The sequence below is a fragment of the Folsomia candida genome, unplaced genomic scaffold (assembly GCF_002217175.1).
Source record: "Folsomia candida strain VU population unplaced genomic scaffold, ASM221717v1 Fcan01_Sc007, whole genome shotgun sequence".
NCBI lineage: Eukaryota > Metazoa > Arthropoda > Collembola > Entomobryomorpha > Isotomidae > Folsomia > Folsomia candida.
Window position 1 is genome coordinate 2,656,136 of NW_019091199.1, and position 20,553 is coordinate 2,676,688.

At 41.7% G+C, this 20,553-nt stretch overlaps 4 protein-coding genes across 7 annotated transcripts; 1 reads left to right on the forward strand and 3 right to left on the reverse strand.

Moving 5' to 3' along the window:
- Window positions 1–1,958: 1,958 nt before the first annotated feature.
- LOC110852027 (protein spinster homolog 1) lies at window positions 1,959–13,789 on the reverse strand. 4 transcript variants are annotated; one of them, XM_035853448.1, is made up of 8 exons: window positions 13,351–13,789; window positions 9,964–10,230; window positions 5,057–5,146; window positions 3,738–3,844; window positions 3,395–3,666; window positions 2,922–3,317; window positions 2,643–2,828; window positions 1,959–2,552 (listed from the first exon to the last, which is right to left on the reverse strand). In XM_035853448.1, the coding sequence occupies exons 1-8, from the start codon at window positions 13,489–13,491 to the stop codon at window positions 2,332–2,334; spliced, it is 1,680 nt and encodes a 559-aa protein (XP_035709341.1). In that variant the 5' UTR covers window positions 13,492–13,789; the 3' UTR covers window positions 1,959–2,331. The 4 variants fall into 4 exon arrangements, with proteins under 4 accessions (XP_035709341.1, XP_035709340.1, XP_035709343.1 ...); XM_035853447.1 differs by lacking the exon at window positions 13,351–13,789 and adding an exon at window positions 11,064–11,455; XM_035853450.1 differs by lacking the exon at window positions 13,351–13,789 and adding an exon at window positions 10,910–10,939.
- LOC110852026 (replication factor C subunit 1-like) lies at window positions 5,564–9,952 on the reverse strand. Its single transcript, XM_022099987.2, is given in 9 exon segments — window positions 5,564–6,012; window positions 6,090–6,298; window positions 6,377–6,561; window positions 6,633–7,080; window positions 7,152–7,476; window positions 7,555–7,919; window positions 7,986–8,671; window positions 8,746–8,902; window positions 8,982–9,952. Coding segments are annotated over 9 exon segments (3,348 nt in total). The 5' UTR covers window positions 9,709–9,952; the 3' UTR covers window positions 5,564–5,766.
- Window positions 13,790–14,549: 760 nt separating the features above from the next.
- LOC110852181 (cathepsin L1) lies at window positions 14,550–16,453 on the reverse strand. The gene is made up of 7 exons (XM_022100170.2): window positions 16,249–16,453; window positions 16,054–16,165; window positions 15,761–15,972; window positions 15,608–15,692; window positions 15,040–15,276; window positions 14,836–14,968; window positions 14,550–14,754 (listed from the first exon to the last, which is right to left on the reverse strand). The coding sequence occupies exons 1-7, from the start codon at window positions 16,411–16,413 to the stop codon at window positions 14,649–14,651; spliced, it is 1,050 nt and encodes a 349-aa protein (XP_021955862.1). The 5' UTR covers window positions 16,414–16,453; the 3' UTR covers window positions 14,550–14,648.
- Window positions 16,445–19,758, forward strand: LOC110852117. Its single transcript, XM_022100095.2, has 4 exons — window positions 16,445–17,434; window positions 17,628–17,777; window positions 17,856–17,903; window positions 17,991–19,758. Exons 1-4 carry the CDS (start codon window positions 17,344–17,346, stop codon window positions 19,271–19,273), a joined length of 1,572 nt encoding a protein of 523 aa, XP_021955787.1. The 5' UTR covers window positions 16,445–17,343; the 3' UTR covers window positions 19,274–19,758.
- The last annotated feature ends 795 nt before the right edge of the window (window positions 19,759–20,553 follow it).

Below are 20,553 nucleotides of genomic sequence, written 5' to 3' on the forward strand. Positions count from 1 at the left end.
GGGCATGTCGCACACACTCCAAACGATCCTCATCGCCCCCCGAATGGCAAACTGACCTGTGTATATAATAATTTACACATGGTTTACGCTTACCCACACAAATATGTACGTAACTGATCACGAGGATGTGTGCATACCCAACAAGTGAAACGCATTTAGATCGATCCTTGTCCCAAATATGGTCTCTTCCTTCTCCCTGACAGCGACATTGTCCGGTGGAATGTCCATCCCCCGGTGGGGTGGAGCACTGGAGGAAGTACCGCGTAGAGCAGGGGTCCTAATTGAATAACAAATTGTGTAAAGGTCGTCCTGATTGGTATTTAATGATGGAGCAAAAACGGTGACAATTTGGAATTGTCGTGAGCTGCGTATCGAACCTGGTTGGGCTTTGTGGGGTCACAAGGTTGCCCATACGTCAAACTGCAACCCCCGTTGCCATCTCGGAGAAGAAACCCTTTCCCGCAACGACACCTTGTCCCTTGGCTCTCGACTTGACACGTCGTATTGGATCGACACTCTGGGGGAGCGAAGGGGTTGCAAGGTTCTCCCTCTTTTAATTAAAATTGTGAATTACAGTTTAACTGTTGGGATTGTTGTTAATTGAGGCCTTAAAAGTACCTCTGAGTCGGCAGGAGGACGACGGGATATCCCATACCATATTGTGGGGACATTTACAATGACCGTCGAGAGGGTAGCAGATCATGGGGGAGGTGCACGTCCCAAGGCAATCGAAAGCGGTCGTACAGGGGAAAAGGAGACCGACGAGAAGGTTGACAACGAGGGCACCAATCAAGGTCATCATCCTCTATGAAAACAAGTTAAAAATTAGTTGATGCATGGGTATCTACTTACACTAAACACTTTGTTCGTATATTACCCCTGATGATAAACTATAAATGATGTTGGAGGAAGAAAATTAATCTTACGAGGGCAAGTGTGTGATGGAGGCAGTGTCAGGATCGATGGGAGCTGCAGACGGGAGCACATTCTACCTCACATCGTGGTCACCGCAAACTAGAAAATGGTCGTGTAATTTTGACTTGCTGGACAATCTAAAAGATTCGCAACTCACTGCACTAGCAGATTCGCAGTCTTCCTAAAGTGCAGTCACCAATGATAAAGTAGTATAAAAGAAGGAGTTGAATAAGTACTCCTCGAAGGCGTTACGTCATAGCGTGGTGCGGAATATTAGAATACGGTTAATGCATCGGCTTGTTAATGTTCTTGCTGGCTCCAATTTGTACATGGCACCAATTTTATGGCTTTCCTTCTACGTGGTATATTTATTGGCACCTCTCGTCAATATGGGTCCTGGAATTCAATGGCTTTTTGTAGAGGAGAGTGTGGATAAAAATAAGTATCAAATTACAAACTAACAATAATTATTAATGTGGATATTTACGGGCTCAACTGGGGGTTTCAGAAAAAGTTTTGCCAAGACTACTTGAACCACTTGATCAATGTTATGTCTACAAATTGAGTGTTTGTAGCAATAAAAATGCGTGGTTTAATAACTAACACTGCGCTGCTGCTTCACGGGTAAGTTTTTTCTTCCAAGAAAGTAACGTTAAGAAAGCGAGGACGACCATACCCTGGCAAATGCGATAACAACGGCAGTTCCAGCATCATACATCTCTTCTTTTTATGTGGAGTTATGCATGCAAATGCTGGGGCAGACATGACTGCATCCACTCGCAGATAAGCTTTTACTTCGTACTACACAATAAATAAGGCGAGATTTCCTATGTGGACACAACCCGGATCCAACAAACCAACCAACATATCCAAATTCCAGCCAGTTAATAATAATAGTCGCTCACACTATTATTTACAAATGCTCATGTAAACTGATCGGTGAAGGAGCGATTACACTTTAGCTGTAAATGATAATGAGCCTGTTTACATATACTTGGGCGTTACATTTATCGTCGAGTCAATCAATCCTGGACAACCAACCCTTCCTTTGTACATACAGAGACGATACAGTTTTATTGCTGGAAATGTATATGGTGCATGGACATACATAATTGTGTCTGCCCACTTTATGTGGAGGCACCTCACTATGGACTTGAAAATCACTTGGTAAAATCACAAAATAGAAATATATATGCATATCAGCCCCCCCCCCCACACATTTTGGTTGGTTGAGTGTGTGGCGAGTGGGATGATATGCGAATTAACAATCGATAGGTGTGCGGTCATACATACATAAAATCTACGTATATTTATCCTAGGTATGTACATATCTGTGTGTAAGTATAAATTGAATCACAGCTCAGTATGGTCCATGACGATGTTAAGCGATGCGTGGGCGACAAACCCTACGACACATTACATTTTCGTCTGCTCCTGACCCTGCTTCTCTAACTCTGGGTCTGGCTGAGGGTTGTGCGGCAACTTTTTGTCCATCGCGACCACTTCCACGTTGGGGGGGTCGCTCTTGGTCAGATGCTCCTGGATGTAGGCGATGTCCCTCTTGAGAACGAAGAGCGTGAGCAGGAAGAGTGCAGAACCAAGCACGTACTCGCCCGGGTACAACGCCAACAAAGTAACTGCACAATAGAGAAATTAAAAATTACGGATGTAACAGGACACTCGACACAAGGTTCGAGCCACACGTATTTACATAACTTTGTGCTCACATCGCAGTGCAGCCTCCTTAGTGTAGCCCCATGATTCGAACGCAGGTCTCAGCACAGGAACGAGCAACGGCATGTTACCCCCAATGTTGGAAATGATGAAAAAGTAGACTGCCACCGATGTGGTTTTTATTTTGGCAGGAACCAGCTCCACCAACACGGCCAGTGTTACACTCACCCACATTTCGCCTGTCACCATAAGAGTGCAAGAAGAAGGTTGATTGATTATAGCAGCTTGTCTTTGGTGACAAATTATTACAGGTATATGTATAAATGGCTCACCAATAATGTAGGTAGGGATGAGACTCATGTAGGCGTAAGGCGGGGGAAGAACGAGGGCCCCAGCAGCGAACGGAGCGGCCAGAATTTGACTCATAATAAGAACCCAGATTCTTCCGTGGGGTCCAGTACCGTGAGCCGCGAATCGGTCTGAGATGAAGCCACCCACGAGGACGCCGATGGATCCTCCAATCATTGGTACGAGTGAAAGCCAGGACGCAATTTGACCCCGACTTTCTCCCAACGTCTCGTAGTAGATCTGCGTGTTGTAGGCCCAAACATACCCCGCCGCGTTCCGAATGGAGCCAGCCAAGCAGAGGAGGAGGATGGACGGACGACAGAAGGACGACACGATGTGGCACAGATGTCCGCAGCTGGAGCGAACTTCATCCTTATCTCCTGCACCAACAGCGACGAACAAAGTAATATTTTCATATGAAAGTTAGCGTTATTCTTAAAATGTGTTGAATCTTTACCAGGCTCATTTTTGCCCTTAGTCCTTTCAGGTTCTCGGACGGTCAGCATGATGAGAAAGCCGAGGAAAATGCCAGGTATCCCAGCAATGATAAAGACCCATCGCCAGCCTTGGCCGTTAATATTTGCCTGCGTGATGAGGTTCCCAAGGGCGAAGGACATTGAGTATCCAGTGTAAATTCCCCAGTTGTACACACCCAGCGCCGCGCCCCGCAACTGCTCAGAAAAGTAGTCCGATATCAGGCTGGCAGCAAAGGGTGTACATCCCGACTGACTGCGACACATTGAAGTCTTGCAATTAATTCGTCATTGATGACCGCTAGCATTTGCGTAGTGGTTCCTTACCCCAGACCAAGACCAAATCTGAGCACGAGCAATTGCCAGTACGAGTCGACAAATCCGGTGAGCAAGGTGCACGCGGACCAAAAGACGACGCTAATCCCCAACAGAATCTATGAAAGCATATTTCTTCTCATTTATTTTGTAAGACGGGTAGTAGCCAGGTACGGCATCATCACAAACAAACTAAATAACTACGCAAATTATCAGCAGTGCCCAACTTTGCTTCATTGTACCACACAATTTCCTAAAATAAATGGAACCCTAGCGTATTTAGGTGTTAAAAGTTAGAGCAATCGTGAGCATCGCCCATTATCTCGCTATCTGTAACGTTATGTTAGATGTTATTAGTGCATCTAAATACTTTGTGTAAGCGTTATGCGCTAGGCTTGGCCATTGATTTGACCTGGTTTGCATACGTCATACTAATTCGTCGGTACTCCCAAAGACAGAAACCACACAAGCGTAGATATTTATCTAGCATTTCAGTGAGAAATATTTTTATTTATCATAGGAGCAAAAGAATTATCTGAAAGTTGCGATGAGCGATGCCGGACATGATGGATGACAACGACGGTATGGATGGATTGCATTCATACAGTCAAGGTGATCCACTTGCATAATCTGCACATATCTTCATCACTGCACCGCAATATAGACACACGTAATCTCTGTCGTCTAAGTGTTGTGTTACTGCGGCCATTCACTTTTATTCTACACCACAACAACCACATTGTTGTTGCATCTGCCGTGGCACACTTCACCAACAACTAACGACAAGACATGGGCCCAGCAGATTAGAAAAGTCAACAAGTGCAGCAATTTCAGGGAGGAACATACTCAATCTCTCTGTTAATTAAGGGCGAGGGAGAGAGAGGGTCTGATTATCAGACTCTGATATAGAGATCAGCGTTGTGATAGTCCACGCAGGGGGCATAATTACAGAAATGCGAAAAGTGCACGCTCATTTCTCATTGTCTTCTCTGTATGCGTCCCTTCAGAAATCAAAAACCAACAATTGCATATGCATATGCACATGTTAATTCATGCACTTGTTCTGCTGTTCATGTCACCGTATAAATCAATGCGCACAGTCCAGAAGAAAGGGAAAGGGAAAGATTAATCATTTGAAGAATAATTTAAAGAATAATCATTCTGGGGACATGATTCATTGTAAATATGACATAACGACCATGCTGGACTGACGACTGACATTTTGACGATTTCACATAGAGACCCTAATAAAAATGGATTAGTGGTGTGTGTTAAGAGGAGCGATTCACAAGAGGAGAAACATTATTAGAAGAGTGCATAGTGTATCGTACCCCAATGTTAAAATGTCCCCACAACTTCCGATAAGCTGCACCCACCAAGCCGTCGTTATTGTTAGCATCCCAACTCCCGAAGCTGCTCGGCTACTGTCACGCCATAGAAATAAACATTCGCGTCAGGAAGAGTAAATGTGTCCCCTTCCCCCTCCACAGTCTCATCATCCATCATATCGTCGCTGCTCATGCAGTAGTTGCCGGATCAAAAACCAACTGTTTTTTTGCGACCAACATTGCACGAACCACGACGATATCATGGCCATGCAATGACATATCTCTATATGGAGAAATAATATTAGCAGGCTTCTTCGACGGCCTTTACCTTGCGGTTGTAGGCGTCCGCGGCAATTCCCACCGGGATCTATATTTGCAGATTATCCCATATCCTATGTGGATAATATTTAGGTGTGATTTCTGGGATTTGTTTGCCAATTGTGCTTTCTGTGATTTGATATTACAAGGGGAAAGTGAAACCAAAAATACTGTCTATGTCAAAATTGCATAAACTGATACAAGTTTCTCATTTAATGCTAATTCATTTATTTATAATACCGGTATAAGTAAAGTGTAACATTTGGTACTAGTTTGGGTCTAACTACAACTATTATGCTAACAAAATTAAGTCACCTAGAAAACCGGTGTTTGTTAATTGAAGAAATTAATGTCAATGTTGAGTTTATAATTTTAGTGATTAGTGATTTTTTGACTTATTCGTCCTCCTCAGAAACACCGCAGACTTCTTCTGCTTCCTCACCGTACCCTTCAATATCCGTAGCAGTCTTTCTCCCTTTATTGACTAACTTATCAGTCGCATATGGCAACACTTGTTTATTTACCATCCGCGTAAAGGCGGTTTTTGTGACACTATCCACGTGTTTTAGGGGGTTCTTCATTCCTGGCCAGTGCCCGAGATCATTCAGCGAGTCAAAGTCATCCCGTCTCAAACTGTACGTCTGAATAGAGAGATGAAATTTGTAAATGATTTTGAGCAATAATTCAAAATAGCTTGAGGCCAATTCAAAATACATACCTCCATGACTTCCGCAGCGGCTGTAACATCATCACTGCCTAATCGAGTGCAAATCTTTCTCCTAAGATAAGGTAGATAATCCATGTTCAGAGCTTCCAAACTAGCACTGACTTGAAGATGGACGTGAGTGTGCAGTGATTGGAGTAACCGTTGACGCTTGTTTTTGTTGGAATTCTTTCCCAACCAGCTTGGGAATTCTATGTTGCCACCTGATCATAAAATTGGTATTCAATTGGCTAGTTAAGTACTTAATCAAGAGCTAATTAAACATAGTTAAGAGCGCATACATAAATTCGATTCCATTAACTCTCCAGGTATGTAGCTAGAAAAAATTCCTTGAACGGGTAACAATGACCAATTATTCGTTTTCTGAATCATTGTTTCCGCGACATCACCTAATGAGATGGCAGCAGCGATGCGTGCAATTAATTCCAACTGACGATGTCCATCAATTGCTTCTGAATATTTTTGCCTAAAATAATTTATCAAATTATTATTAGCCATAAAAATATTTTTTTAAAACGACAAGCAAAAATAACTGACTTTGCTTTGACTGGAACCATTTTAAGATAATTTTCTTGAATAAACAGTGATCCGATGGAATAATCTTGAAAGAACAATCCAGTCTTCTCATGAATATTCTTCATTTCGTGCTCTGGGTTAAGGAAAACTTTTCTACAAACGTCCCACGGTCCAAATCTTAAATCTTTCTTCGGAGCAGAGACATTTTCTGCATTGGTATCTTTGTACAATTCCAACGTGTGGATAATTTGTCGAATGCCCATATCGGTTGAGATGCAGAGTTGGATAACTCGCTGAGGATCAATCTTCAACTTTTCTCGGAATGATATCGTCGCCACCAATGCTTTCAATTCTTAAATGGTTGGCTTGTTAAAACGGAGATCAAAGCAGTAATTGGCAAGTGAGCGGATCTTTGGATGATTCCGATCATTACAAATGCAGATCACTGGGACACGAGAAGTTTTTATCACTGCGGAAAATTAATTAGGTCACATTAATCAAGTTATACACATAATGATTAATTAATAATTCTCTACTAACAGCCAATGAGCTCTTGAATTCCGCCCCGATCTTCATTTCCACTCATTCCGTCCACTTCATCCATGATCAGAACGTGCTGCTTGGTCAGGTCATTAATCCCTCCGTACATGGTTTTACAGGACAGGGCATCAGAAACGATTTGGTGAAGACCTTTCTTATTTCGCGTATCTGATGCATTCAGCTCGAAATAATCATAGCCAACTTTTTTGCATGCCAGATGCGCTGTAGTGGTTTTCCCAATACCCGGCGGCCCCGAGAATAAAGCACACTTATACGTTTTCCCTTCTGGGTCACGAAATCCTGGGGGATTTGTTTTTGCCTTGTCCTACAAGGTTTTAGTTGTATTCAAGTTTTATTTTCTATTCAGGTTTGCATACATGTAAATTTGTGTTACGTTACTTACATTGGCTTTTCCATGATATTTAAACCAATTAGTTAACCATCTAACCAATTTGGTCGCATTTCCCGTGTCCTTTCCATGTGAAACGATTTGCTTCATCGTTTTTGGTTTGTACTTGTCTACCCACATCAAAGTTGGTGGTGGGGGTGGGGGGAGTGCTTCAGAATCTCCCAAATCCAACATTTCAATAACTTCTTCTTCTTCGTTATTATTTCCATCAGGATTAGAAACACGAATCATTTCTAGCAAATTGGATTCATACACAATCGTAATTCGTTGTTTTACAGCTCCCAATAGTTTCATTACTTCTGGGTCATCACCGACAATCAAGTGGGTCGTTTTCTTACTAATAGCTGTAGTTACGCGGCCTAAAAGTATGATAAGATGGTATTAAAGCAATTATATGATTTGTAAATTTAAATACCAAAATTTACCTCCATATTTTTCCACCAAGGTTTTGCAAGAATCTCGCTCCAAGGAGTCCAATACACCTGTAGGCACAAAAGTCAGACCGGCCAAACAATCCTTCGCCCCGATGGGAAGTCGTTTTTCTCCAAGATGACGTGGCTTCGATGATTGATGAGCTAACAATTTTGCAAAGTTTGATGCTTTCTTTTTCTTCTCCTCCTCTGTGAGGGGTGGTTTCTCTTCCTTCTCCTCCTTCTCTTTTTTAGATGCTTTCTTTGATACCGGAGAATCCTTTTCTTTATCAGACTTCTTGGTGGTCATGTCTGATTTAGACGAAGATCGTGATGTGCTTGGTTTCGATTTCTTTTTGGGAATAAAATCTGGTTCAGAATCAGAGGAAACCTGAGGGCGGGACGATGATTTTCGTGGAGAAGAACGGCGACTTGGCGACTGACTGAGACCTCCAGTGACAACAGATGTCGTCGGTGGGTCAAGCCATAGGTGGTTTGAATTTTTCAGCCCTTGACTCAATTGATACCGAAACTCCTGTAAGCTAATGTACGCGTTCTTTGAAACCAAGGAGGCAACTGCGCCACATTCTGCTCGTGCATACATTTTCAGATCTTTTGCAATCCAATCTCGGTCAGTCACAAATCCAGTAATCTCGAATGCTTCTTCTGGACAAAAGAAGAATCCCTTCTTGTACATATATCTGCAATTTGTTTCAAAGAAAAGTATGCTAATATGCACATGTACAAGTAGTATTAAAAAAATATTATTATTTACCGATCATTACAGCCACTGGTTAAAGTTGAACCGAGCTTGGTCCACTTATTGCGGGCAGTTTCCTGTGCGGTGCTCTTACTTGTCCCCACATAAACATCTTCAATTTCGAAGGTGTCTCCTTGTCGCCAAACGTACCCGTACGACCGATGACCTAAACCTGTAAATTTGGAAATGTTCAATGTTTGTCGACATAGGTGATGCTTGTTTTCAAATTAATTTTAATTCAAAATACTCACCGTTCATGTCTCCTTTGATATATTGTATTATACTTCGTTCATTTCCATCAGATGTGTAATAATAACCTTCTTTGTGTTGCTGCATAAGATTTTCGGCTTCGAGTTCAGGTATCAAATTTTCCGCAGCTTGAACTCGATCTTCCTGCCGTTTGTGTAATTTTAGGTAGTACTCGAAATCACTTGGTGTCACGATACTCTGAACTTGATGGCCATCCGCTCGAAACTTTCTGTATCTTTCCAGATTTGCTTGTGCAGCGGTCAGAGGAGTAGAAGTTGAATGTGTCTCCATGTGGGCGGTTAAATTCCCCTTCGTTGCAGTTTTGTGTCCACAAATACTACATTCAAACTTCCTTATATCCAGGTGAACTGCTCTAATGTGTGCATCAAGTTTGGAGTTGTTAGGAAATAATTGTTCACATTGTTTGCACTTGTAAAACTTTTCTGCGTGGCTTTGTTTTTCATGAGTCAATCTCTTCCAATTTGAATCGAAGCGTAACTTGCAAAATCTGCATTTCACCACTACTAACTTACATCCACGTTTTACATGTCTGGTACAATCACTCTTTTGTGCAAATAATTTACCACAAACATGGCAACTCCATTTTTTTACACCATCGTGAACCTGAGTTTTATGTCTGACTAAAGTCGCACTACTGTAAAAACCTAACCCACAGATTACACATTTATGACTAGACGTAATACGTGGTTTTCTCCTAACTCGACCCATGACAAGAATTGTAATTGCTCAGTTAAAGTTAGTTAAGAGCTCAGTTAAACAATAAACCTTTTCGAGAACAATAGCGAAACGTAAATACCATGTGCGCACTCAGACACCACTTTTTGAACTGAGCGCCAAACGTGGCCGAGGTACCACCAATGGTACCTCTTCTGTGGTGTAGTAGTTTCTTTGCACCCAGAAGCCTGAAGCTGTGCATATCCCTAAATTTCTAACTTTTAAAGAGATATGCTAGTATCATAATACCTGACACCACGATCCTCCGGTCACAGTTGGGATGGCAGCCACCGGAATGGCAGCAAAAGTGTAAATTCCAATAAAAACGGGCCCTGCAAGAATCTGATAGTCGAAACCCTGTCCAGTGTAATCCCATTTGCAGCCAAAGGTGCCGTTCTCCTGAGCACCGAAACATTCCGTCTCGGTGCTGATTTCGAGGCAAGTTTTGTGGGAGAGGCTTTTTGAGATGGGGAAGGACTCGTTCCTCATGCACCCTTGATCTCCATATCCGATCTCCTGCAAGGTAAACAGAGTTTCATTATATTCCTATACCCTGATTGCGATCGTTATGGGCTCTCCGGGTGGAGCCTAATAGGCAGAAACCAGCGCTCTTCCCCTCATTCTTTTCAGCAAACTGAGGAACGTGGCTGGTTTCTGCCTATTAGGCTCCACCCGGAGAGCCCATAACGATCGCAATCAGGGTATAATTTCATTCACTCCTCAGATGAGCAAAGCATTGTGGGTGTCTCATGTCGCACGAAAGGACGTTCGTACATCGGTGTACATCAGTGCAATACCTCTACAAAAGTCTCATTATTTCTCAAGTAGGCCTGGAGGAGTACATAATTATTCCACTTATTTAGTTTTACGGGGGACATATTTACTAGAAATCCTTAAAACACACGATCTCCATACTTCGACCTTCACTACGGAATTTTCCTGCTACAGTATTCGTGAAAAATTAACTATGCAGACATTGCGAGTGGATTTCCAGTTAAAGAAAAAGGCAGAATAAAGTGAGTTTTCTTCCTTGTCATTTCATTTCCTCTATATGTAGTAATCCTGCCTTGATCGGTCGTCTTATTAAAGTGTTAAAGATGGTCGCAAAAAGTATTTCAGTTCACACGAGCAAAAACGAGCGTTGTTTATTATGCAAGTAAGCAAAAATAATATTTGCGAATCTGCTCATACATACCAGTAAATCGTTCATTGGTTTGTTTTGCGTATGTGTTGACACATTCTTTCATAGTCATTGTGTCCATGCTCAAGGCCCTTCAAGAATATTGATAGAAAAAGCAGGAGAATTTGCTAGAAACAACAAGGCAGAAAGTTGACACGTGTTCCTGTACCTGAGCTACTTGGGTGTAGGTTGCTCGCAGAATGAACTGGTCGAACTGGGCCATTGAGTAGGCGAGGAAGAACAGAAAGAGGGGATACAACAACGGGCAGCCACCCCCACTCCCCTCACCACGAGCAAACAAGAGTTTAACCACCCAGTCCAGTTTAACAAGCCTCGACGTAAACCCCATGGCTGCTCCCGAGCTATAACCAACCACAACTCACTGCACCCAACTGTTACATTACATAATTTCCTTCCGAATGTTCCCTACATATTTATATTACTAGCTCCGTTGCTAAATACTATGCATCGGCGGTCGTTCAATTGCCACCACTACTTTCGACGGTCGTAACTAGGCCCACCAAACAGTGGCGAAGGATAACTGAATGAAACGAACAATCTTAATAAGGACCTGGAGCAGTTATTTCGTGCACGCTCCGTTCAGACTCTCGAGCATGGAACTCGCTCATGAGATCCAGGGTGAAAACAATGGCAGAATGATAGAAAAAAAATGACAGAATGACAGAATGATTCTATCAACAATAATGACGATGGTGATTGTGGTGGAAAAAAGAGCTCCAGAAAAAAAACTTGCGTAACACACTAATGTGGTGGCGATTTCGTTGTCAACATAATTTGCATCACAGAAAATTCATTGAATGAATGGCCATATTGTCCATATGTAGTTAAAGATTTCCTTGTGCATGAATGTACCATTTATTCAAAAGCTTCGAGAAAATCATGTCATTACCTTAGAATATTTAATAATATTATTATTAAATACTCTAAGGATGCATCATTTTTCAAGCAATACAAACATAATTCTACAATTGGATCTGAAGAATGCATGTGCATATATATTCTTCTTTTTGAGCCATCTCTCAAGCAGTAAATATATACTTTCCTCAATCTCGTGAAATATCATGATTGGAGTCTCTCACTCCGGTGGCCTTTCTCACGCCACTTATTGGATTGGATTACCTCCCATTCATGCATGTCTCCCCTCACAATTTTTGGACAAATAACGACATGCACGAGCTTGAGGAAAATTAACAGAAACCAAGCAGGCATAAGGTGTCAGAATCATAATTCATTCTTAACCTTTGCCACGACCTCTGATTTTTTAAACACCCCGATATCGTCCTATAATAGTCCCATTCAACACTGGCTGTGTCTGCCTGTCCTCATTTAAACGGATGAACCAAAGCTGAATAGGCATTTCTATAAGTGCTGCAAATCCACGTATTATGATTAAAGCATTGCTAAATTGACAGAATGACGTTTCGTTGTCAACAGATATCAGATTTCTCTGGTTTCAACCCACGACCTTCTTACCAAATACCAAACCAAATACTTTAGGTTAAAAATAATACGATCCTAAATGTTTAAGGTGCAAGCTAAGAGAATTATTTGTCAAGTGGCGTTTAATTTGCATTGCTTTTGCATGGCATTGATTGTGATGAGTGTGGATTTTCTTGAGTCCATTGAAACCATAGATTAGGTATTCTCCTACCAAGTGCTCCTTTATTATTTGATGGAGGACTCGTCATTTAGCAATTAGCCGTCGTATGCTTATACCCCTCAAGCTGTCTGTCCTTATTCGAGAACCCTTCGTCCCCACCTCTATGTCATGTCATTTGAAAGTGTGTGCCACCTTTAGAGCTGAGAGAGAACAATTAGCAGAATCCGCAGAAGCTGGGAAGAGACAAAAGGTTTTGCTGTCTTTGTTATATGCAAAGACGACTTCGAGGGTAGTTGAATTACAGATAATGACACCAATATGCAATGATCCCGGCATAGTCTACATCTAACTGACTCTGCCCCTTTGGCTTCACAATCATAATTCACTTAAGAATGGTCCTCCCCCCGCTAATAAATGTGCATCTCGTTGCGTTGTGTCGTTGGCGTGTCATTTGTTTATGTTTTAGTCAAGTGGAACAGCAAATGCTATTTATGTAAGTATTTATGCAACAAAGATCAGAATTGAGGTTGTGCTATGAGATTCATACTGATACTGCATACATGCATACGCACAATGAGACAGCAAGTGAATGCTGCTGGGTGGGTGGTTCACTAAATATCTTTTGCTCTCTCTCTCGCGTCATTAATGAAACAAATAAATCCAATCGCGTTGATTATTACGCAATCGCATTTTTGTAATCAAATAATGAATGCACATTTATGCAAGGTTTCAACAAGTGACTAGATGATTAGTTGAGACAGATGTCATTATTTCCTATCACGCCAAACAATATACTATATTTATGTGAGGAATTATTTATCTCTAATTACTGTACCTGGGCCGCAGGTTTGGTGACGATGGCCAATGTGTAGCGGTCCAGTTGGTTAAGTAGATAAGCGAAAAGTAACAACGCCAACACGTACAAACTGTATGAATTGGCACCTCGAGCCAACTTGAGGGAAGAAAACCACTCCATGATGATGACAACTGAAAGAGTATGTAAATCCAAAGGTGGAAGAAGAACTGAACAATTTTTTTGGCGTACGAGTGGCAGGATTGACAGCTAAAAAGCGGGGTATCAGATGCTCGTCAGTGGGAGAGTTGTTCTGCAGGAGGGAGGAGGAGGAGGGGGAGGAGATTGTCCATTCTGCAGACTGATAAGGCAGTGCGCGTCGTGTGGTTAGAACAGGTTGCAGACTGAGACTGATTGTTCTCGTCTCTCTCCAAAATTGCCAACATCTGAGGAGTGTGAGACGTAAGATCTTGAGACGCTCGTACAAACCATAACTATGCAAGTTACAAGAGTACAAGTTACTCTCTCTTCAGTTCTCGCTCTATCAGCAAATATGCGTAAATGCTGATGCTGATGAGGGGACAAAACTGCAAGCTTTATTTGACTGCCTCATACATGCATATTTATATTAGCTAGGAACCACCCCTTGCCTTGTAATTTGATGTTTAAGAAGGTGTTGAATAGCATGTTTCTTGCTGTCTGGAGAAACCAATTTTTGTGTAAAGAAAAATCAACGGAGGAACAGGAGAGCAGTTATGGAAAATAACTTGTTTCCTACCACTGCATAAAAACACTTTTAGTCTATTTTGATAGGCTTAAAGAAGCCCAGAGTTTGGAATGCAATGAGGAAGAAGAGTCGCGGAAATGTTGAGGATGGATGGATTGCACTCGACCTATTTCTCAAACCGCAGTGTAATTTTAGCAATGGTGCAGTATTTTGGCACTGTCACAGAAAAAGTGCACACAGAAATTTAAAAATTCCACGATTGCGGGTTCGAAGACATTTCTTTCATAGATACTCTTCTTCTGCGAAAATTTTAGTCCTTTAGGTTTGGTATAGTCTGAATTCTAATGAGCGATTTTTTGCCATATTTCTCAACTAAAATTACGATGATAAAAATATGAAACATAAACATATTCGAAACTGAAATTCAAACATTGCGCTTTTTGCATATAAATTAATTTTGCAAATATAAAAAAAACATTTATGAATAAATAAGCTTCTATTTTTGGGGAATTTTTTCATGTTAGTTTGCTCAGGCTAATATTCTGATTTATTGACGACCGTCAAAGTGATTAGTTCTACATAATTGATAACAGGAGGGTATTAAATGGCCTTATTATGCAACCGGATAGTTGGCATAAGTTGGAATTCCGCAAGAGAGGGAGCTTCCTTTGTTTCGCACAATTCGAATGTAACCATTCTCTCCCCAGCCAGATCCCCAACTGAAAGGTCACCACAATTATATGAAAGGGTAATTCTAAGATGTAAATAACGTTTATTTCCCTCTTTGAGAGGGAAAAAACCTGTTCTTGATGATGTAATAATCGGTGTTCGTGGCAGAATCGGTGCCATAACCGACAGCCAGGACGCCGTGGTTGACAGCTGTAAAGTTGGCACAGGAGAAGATTCCACTCACATAGTTTTGAATGTTGGAGGCTATTGATGATATCATATTGTAACATATTGATGATTGCTATAATATTGTATTACATTAATTTGTTTTATACCGTCGATTGCCACGGCTATTGGCCCGATGGTGGCCAACTTGGCCTTAAGGTCAGCCTCGTCATCTTGCTTGGTGTACGCATAGCTAGCAACCTTTCCTGCATTCGTGGTGGCGACATACTTACAAGCTGTGTTCTGCTTAGCGACATAGGGATAAGCAGTGTCGTTGGCCACTCCGGGGTTCTTGATCGAGTAATCATACGCATCCGTCATCCATCCGCCATTACATCCAGAGCTCGCTTTTCAGAAAAATATTTGCAATTTTTATTATTATCATTACTTGCTAATGGAGAATTAGCAATATTCTCATATTAGCGACATGAAACTACATATGAAACTACTACATACATCGATACATCCCTTAAGATATATATCTTAAGGGACCTTCGTAAACTTCATAGCGCAAATTTTTGGTTTTCTGGACACTCTTCCACCCCCTTTAACATGTGTCACATAGGCACGATATCATTGGGCCCTGACCCCCACCTACCCCTCTTGGCGTTACGAACGTCCCCTTATTTGATCTGATATTAAATATAAGCGAGCTGGTGAACAAAGCGCTTCACATACCATTGACACAGTCGACTAAATTTTGTTCGCTGAAATTTGGGAGTTTTCCGGTTTTCTTAAAGACGGCGCCCTCCATAGCTCCGTTCTGTCGAAATAAGGTAGCTCCAGTAAATGTGAAAAATATTATCAAGCATTTTTATGTAAGTTTCTTACGGCACTGAAGGTCCAGCAAGAGCCGCATTGTCCTTGATTTTGAACAGGTGTCACATAGCCCTTGGTTCTCCAGTCCATTGATGCGGGTGGTGTTGTGGTTTGACGCCTCTTCCTTTCGGGGATTGGACGTCGGTTGATAGCCTCGGATGGAGGACTGGTCTTAAGAGTGGAGATGATATCTTCTCTGGACAGCGCAGACAGGCAGTTGAAACCTGCAATTGATCGACGATTAAAGTTGGGTGAGCTATGTAAATAATATTAATATGTTATCGTCGAGTTGTTATTGTACTCACCCATTTGGAATCCTTTGCCGACTTCTGGCTCAGTTTTCATGTTCTCCTCCAGATTGGCACTGATGGTGGCATCATCGCGAGCGGAAATGCGTGGATAGTCAGCGCATTTGGTCTATGAAGAGGAAAAAAAGGGCCGTGATTATTAACTTCCAGACTTATCTACAAGTCACATATCCAGTATTATGTGACACTCACCCGGACGTGGTTGAGTCGTTCTCTGGGATTCATGGCTTTGAATTCGGAGAAGCTCTTGGTGACTAGGTTATTCACAAAGTCAGCGATGGGGTTGTTCCTGGGTGGGATGACCTGGGCCTGAGCCACCGCCACGGCGACGACCAAGAGGACAGTCACGGTCTGCATCTTATCGTGTTAGAGAGTAAACCGTAGAGGAGAAAAAATGGAATGATGCCTCCAAACCTACGACACTCTGATTTTATCCAGTCTCACGACAATAAAGCCAGTGTGATGGAAATGTGGGGTGGGATATGTGGAGATGCCATTGTTGTTGTGCGGGCCCCATTGGAAAATATGACGCAGTGAGATATGACACCAGTGGTTAGGAAGAATGGCGTCAGAGAATGGGGAGATCACTATTTTTAGGAGTTATACAACCACCAGATTTCATATTGTTGTGTGAAATGTGTTCACACGTGTCCTCCTCCAGAAAGGACGCGACAACACTGGGGACCAGATGCTGATGAACACTGGAGGAGACGACCGAGGTTCAAGGGAAGCAAACTGAACTCGAAAGTTGAAATTGTATTGTGATTGTGTCTTTATTTATTTATTTATTTATTATGCAAAACTTAAATTAGTACTTGTAACGCAGAGAGGTATTTAGATGATGTACGAATACAGAGAATTATTATCGAAAATCCGGCAGAAATGGTGTGTGGCTTCAGTGCATTTTAATTTATCACACAGCGACAGATATACTAATGATTAATCAAGTGAAATTTAACGATTCTCATGAGGATGATCTGGATCTAGAATCTCTTTAAGATTCTAGATCGCTTAATAATGAATAATGTCCAATTCTTGGTTTTTGAGAAACTGAAAAGATTTAAATACACCTTCGACTAGAGCTAAATTAAGTTGACGAATGATTAAATTAAGTTTCATGTATGAAATGAGAAAACTGGAGGTTAGGTAGCGTTGTTGGTTCAACCCACCCCGAACATGTCCACGAAATCACCGGTTGTCCTTTTGCTTTTCGTCTTTTGCTGCAAAACTGGCACACAGGAGCTTAAAATAAAAATAAAAATTCTGTAAGTGGGTGCGTTTTGGGGGATGGATTTGACCGATATTGCAGAATTAACTCAGGTGGAGAACGATGACTGGAAGGAGGTGAAAGAAGGGTTTGCTGACAAATACGGCATAGGTAACAAGAAACTATGAACTATTTATTTACATAGTGCAAGTTGCACCATTAATTTTCAATATTGAGTCCTTTTACGTAGAAGACGGAGTGTAATGTAATGTGGAGGGTTTTTGTTTAGGACCTTAAAGCTATAAGATTAGGTCGAATTTCCATGTATTTTTCCTGCCTATTTATTACTATTAAATTATTACAGAGATTAGCACGTTAGATATGGAGGATGGCATTCCACCCAATTACATTAAGGACAGCATCCAAGAGCCAATTTTTGACATCTCAGAACTCTGTCGACGCCTCCAGGACAAGTATGATCGGGAATGGGCGAGTGAAGAGGTGAAGGAAAAAGGTATGTTTTCCGGTCACCGATTTACCTTAGATTTTGTTTGATTTCTTTTGCGCTGATCAATTATTAACTTTATACTAGACGTGATTACAATTCGGAAGAATGTAGCACAGGCTGCAAAACTAGCTGGTAAGTTCCATAAATATAGCACATTACATGCATATTCATGCTGTTATATTTATGCCTATATATTTGCATGTGTTTGGTCTGCTGTAGGGATTGACGATGAACTTATCAAGGAAGAATTAGACCGGATCACCACATCCTCCATTTGCGATGTACAGCGCCTCATTAATATAGAAGCCATTGAATCATTAAACCCAACCCCTTCTGTCCCTTCACCAGAGCCACCGCCACCAGCAGAAATAATCCCACAGCCCCCAGAACAAGTGTTGCCACCAGCATTGCCTCAAGCCAAATTTTCGAAGCGTCCCCACTGTGGGCCTTGTGAGACCGACTACCCCACTAAAACTGCATTTTTCAGTCACTGGGAGGAAGTCCATTCATCTTTGAAAAACACACTGCTGCCCAACTGCAAGGAGGTCACACTCCATGTCAGCTCCTCTTCCAAATGTTCGAAACAGCCAAACGCAAACACTGTCCTTGAGCTAGCTTCAAAATTAAAGACCTGTTCTTTGTGTTCAAAGGCGTTTGGAAGCTTGGAGGAAGCGTCTGTCTGTATGGCGGAACATAACAAGATACGTTGTTGCATCTGCCTCTTCATGTTCATCCTGAAAACGGAGGACGGGACGACAAGTGCAGAGATGACGAAACACATGAAAGATTTTCACGGCAAGACAACGACGACTGGAAGCAAAGTAGTCTTTCCCTGTCCATTCTGTAATGTCGTGAATGGAAAGGTACGAACTCTGGTCGAACATTTAGCCGAACGCCATTACAATCCTGCTCTCAAAGATATAGCTGATAAACAAAGCGTACGCCAAGACCAGGAGGCTGCAGCTGGGAGGACTGCGACGATACAAAATACGCAGCAAAACAGTAGCGTACAACCTTCCGATGATGTGTTGAAAAAAGTTGATGTCATTCATCCATCACCATCTTCACTTGCTAATGCGATTCCATTTCGCATCAACCCGGCCGCCCTTGGACAGAGCGTAGAGCTAAAGGGAGATGTTCTCAGCAGAAGCTCATTAGGAGGAAGAGTTATAAAGACTAACGCGAACCGGGGCCGGTTTATCTTGAGCAAACCACGCCAACCACGGAATACGATAAGTCCCACGACGGTCGTTCTACGTGGAGCTGGACCAACAACTGTTGGTGGAGGTAACGTGCAGATGACTTTGGGGGGACAGGGACCTCCTCTGCGACCAGGGGGGTCAACATCACCACGCCCTCGGCTCCCACCACCAGGAGTGACGACGACCACACCCGGAAGTCAGAATGGGAAATTGGCCAACGGCACTAGTGTTGTGGGGGCGGCGGCAGGGAGTCAAATAAAACCAGTTGGAGAGAGTGATGTTGCTATTCTGGGAATGTAATGTGGCTGTGACGAGCTGTCTGTTGCAATTGCCCTGAAATTTTTCCAGAATATTATTTCTTGTTACACTGTCACTGCTCAAGATTTAATTATTGTAATATTACTAGTGATATAATTTATGCATATGTAATATGGAGGGAGGTTATTAGTACGTTAGTTTTATCAAACTTTATCCTAGGAAAAAGTATAATAGTTAGAACCGTTTCATATTCGTCATTCAATATAATCAATCAGTTATACTTAATCATTAGTACTACAAAGATTAAAGCAATACGTACATTCAGATATTAACCCATAATATGATTATTAATTGTTAAATTCAAGTAGAAATAGACCCTTTCTTCATCTTTGTTTTGTTTAATTGTTTAGTAGCTACCATCTAGTGTATCGCACTAAGGAATGAGGAATCCTAAGTGTGATCCCAAGTATTTACATATTTTTCACAATGTACTTTGTCACTTGAATAAATACTTCATTTGAACAATATTTCATGTATTTTCATTTCTTCCATTTTGGAAAATCAAATCTTCTGTACCAAAAGTTGTCATCAAAAATTGTCAAAAGCTGCTTAAAACGTATTTCATGCATACGTGCGAGAAGGAGAGATGTCTTCCCTCATATTCACCACTATGCAGTCCAGTTACTCTGGCATTACTGCATACTAAAGCAGGTTTAATAGTTTGCAATTCTCACTGACAGAGAAAGAAGAAGCCCTATGCAGTGATCAAGAAGTAGCTCTTTCCTCACTTTAGCAGCTATATAATGCCCGGTTTATCTGTTGTCCTTGGCACATTTCGTCTCAAGGTTCTGCTTTCCCGACTTTTTCCAAAACTACTCTTTCTCCGTTATTATTAGTCCCGTCGTCGTCTGGGAACGGCACGTGGCTATAACATTTCACGGATAGATTGGTTCGGATACATTCATACCACCTGCTGCAAATGTAATCTACACGAGTAGATGACATTTCTCGTACTTTGAGTCAACAATGTACCCTCATATTTAACTACCCCTCAACATTCTCAAACCTTTGATCTCTCTCATACAAAATGTCAAAAGCCAACTGTGGACGTTCAACATGTTTGAACTAACTTCCAACTATGTTGGTATTTATTATTAGAGGGATGATGCTCCCAATCCCAGGATGTACAAAAATTGTACAACTGCATAAATTGTAGGCCAATCGTTGTGCAGTTTTTGTTGTGATGAATTGAGGCAAACGCCACATTTAACCGTTACACATAAAATGCACCGTTGCTGACATGTGCATTTCCTTTATTTTCT

Excerpts from the sequence above, each read along its gene's own strand:
- LOC110852027 (XM_035853447.1), bottom strand. The coding sequence starts at position 11,243 with ATGGGGTTTACGTCGAGGCTTGTTAAACTGGACTGGGTGGTTAAACTC. Across the intron at positions 10,231-11,063 it reads CCTACACCCAAGTAGCTCAG|GAGATCGGATATGGAGATCA; the intron begins GTACAGGAACAC and ends TTTACCTTGCAG. Across the intron at positions 2,829-2,921 it reads CATCCCTACCTACATTATTG|GCGAAATGTGGGTGAGTGTA; the intron begins GTGAGCCATTTA and ends TTATGGTGACAG.
- LOC110852181 (XM_022100170.2), bottom strand. The coding sequence starts at position 16,413 with ATGCAGACCGTGACTGTCCTCTTGGTCGTCGCCGTGGCGGTGGCTCAG. Across the intron at positions 16,166-16,248 it reads AACGACTCAACCACGTCCGG|ACCAAATGCGCTGACTATCC; the intron begins GTGAGTGTCACA and ends TCCTCTTCATAG. Across the intron at positions 15,277-15,607 it reads TTTAGTCGACTGTGTCAATG|CGAGCTCTGGATGTAATGGC; the intron begins GTATGTGAAGCG and ends TTTTCTGAAAAG.
- LOC110852117 (XM_022100095.2), top strand. The coding sequence starts at position 17,344 with ATGGATTTGACCGATATTGCAGAATTAACTCAGGTGGAGAACGATGAC. Across the intron at positions 17,778-17,855 it reads TGAAGAGGTGAAGGAAAAAG|ACGTGATTACAATTCGGAAG; the intron begins GTATGTTTTCCG and ends ACTTTATACTAG. Across the intron at positions 17,904-17,990 it reads ACAGGCTGCAAAACTAGCTG|GGATTGACGATGAACTTATC; the intron begins GTAAGTTCCATA and ends GGTCTGCTGTAG.